The sequence below is a fragment of the Etheostoma spectabile genome, chromosome 5 (genome assembly GCF_008692095.1).
Source record: "Etheostoma spectabile isolate EspeVRDwgs_2016 chromosome 5, UIUC_Espe_1.0, whole genome shotgun sequence".
Lineage (NCBI taxonomy): Eukaryota > Metazoa > Chordata > Actinopteri > Perciformes > Percidae > Etheostoma > Etheostoma spectabile.
Window position 1 is genome coordinate 18509312 of NC_045737.1, and position 1296 is coordinate 18510607.

General features: G+C 41.0%; 2 protein-coding genes across 6 annotated transcripts in view; one reads left to right on the forward strand and one right to left on the reverse strand.

The window, feature by feature from the left end:
- zgc:152968 (RNA exonuclease 1 homolog) overlaps positions 1 to 1296 on the reverse strand; it is an 11164-nt gene that overhangs the window by 8818 nt on the left and 1050 nt on the right. For 3 of the 4 annotated variants that reach the window (XM_032515484.1, XM_032515483.1, XM_032515482.1), the window contains exon 1: positions 176 to 417. The exons of the other annotated variant lie outside the window; for it this stretch is intronic. In XM_032515484.1, the coding sequence (XP_032371375.1) occupies positions 176 to 323 (148 nt within the window). In that variant the 5' untranslated portion in view covers positions 324 to 417. Of the gene's footprint in view, positions 1 to 175; positions 418 to 1296 lie in introns of those variants that run through there. 4 annotated transcript variants of the gene reach the window in all.
- poli (polymerase (DNA directed) iota) overlaps positions 627 to 1296 on the forward strand; it is a 5703-nt gene continuing 5033 nt past the window's right edge. The window contains exons 1-2 of one of the 2 annotated variants that reach the window (XM_032515511.1): positions 627 to 891; positions 1033 to 1158. In XM_032515511.1, the coding sequence (XP_032371402.1) occupies positions 798 to 891; positions 1033 to 1158 (220 nt within the window). In that variant the 5' untranslated portion in view covers positions 627 to 797. Of the gene's footprint in view, positions 897 to 1032; positions 1159 to 1296 lie in introns of both variants that reach the window. The other variant, XM_032515512.1, reaches the window with a different exon arrangement.

The following is a 1296-nucleotide window of genomic DNA, read 5'->3' on the forward strand; positions in this document are numbered from 1 at the left end:
AAAAAACGTGAGGAAGGCAAGAAATTTAGTACAAATGTGAATTGCTTCATCTTCAATCTAGTTCATAAGGTTTGAAAATGATTTAACCAACTTTATTCATGAATTACTTTGTATATTCAATTGCAAACTTTTAAGCTAAAGACACCAAGCTAAAGCACACCTGAAAAACACTAACCTGCAACAACTATCGACGGTTTATACGAGGCACCAAACGTATTCCGCAATTCTGTGGCATGTTTGTACAAACAGTGAGGCCGCTCACAATGCCCACGTTTTGAAAAAGGACAATTGATACAAGCAAAGAGACCAGACGAGGGAAACATCAGGAAAAACGCCACTTTTCAAAATACGCAAAAACCGTTCCGTTTGATTAATTAACCGTCGTACCACAGATTGAGCCGCGGAGGCTGCAAATGAAACGCTCGTGATGTCAGCTTCGCTTATATAGGCTCTGTTCAGGCTGCAAGCGGTCGCGAGACGACAGTAACGTTAAATAAAACAAATTTGAAAAATGTGTCCCTGAATATGTATGTTTTTCAACATTTTCTGGAGATGAAAGTAGTTTAATCCCCGAATAACAAAAATATTAAAACTAACGAGAGTTGACAGAAGTCCATTGTGTCGCCGTAGCTAATCCCTCCGCACCGGCAGATGGCGCCGCTGCATCAAACGGAAGTGGGACCTACACGAAAATAGTACAGCTAGTGATTCACTTTCCATATCGTAGTCACAACAATACCAGTCTAAAATGGGATATATCACAATCTATAAAACACGTACAATTTGCGTTGTTTGACATGGCTAACAGCGAGGATGAGATGGAAGAGGATGACACCGAATGGAAGAACAGTTTCGTGGATTCAGTCTCACTCAGCCCTGCTGTTGTTTCTGGTAAAGTTTGAGGACAGGGAGGCTTTGGATAACTATATAGTTTGGACTTTTTTTCTGGCTTTTGGACAGTCAAATAGAAACACGGCTCTGTCTAACACCGTGTCAGATGGTAATTATTGTATGTATAATCTCTTGTTTTAGGTCCAAGCCTCAATAAGACATCCGGAACAACACCTGCACACAGAGTCATTCTGCATTTTGACCTGGATTGCTTCTATGCCCAGGTGGAAATGATCAGAAACCCAGCACTGAGAGAAGTCCCTTTAGGTAAACTGATTTAATACAAAATATCCTCTGTGGAGATAAGATAAGGTAATACTTTATTCATCCCACAGCGGGGAAATTCCTTTGTTACAGTAGCATTCGGTACCTCTCCTTCTTACACCGTGGGTGTATCAGTCTGCT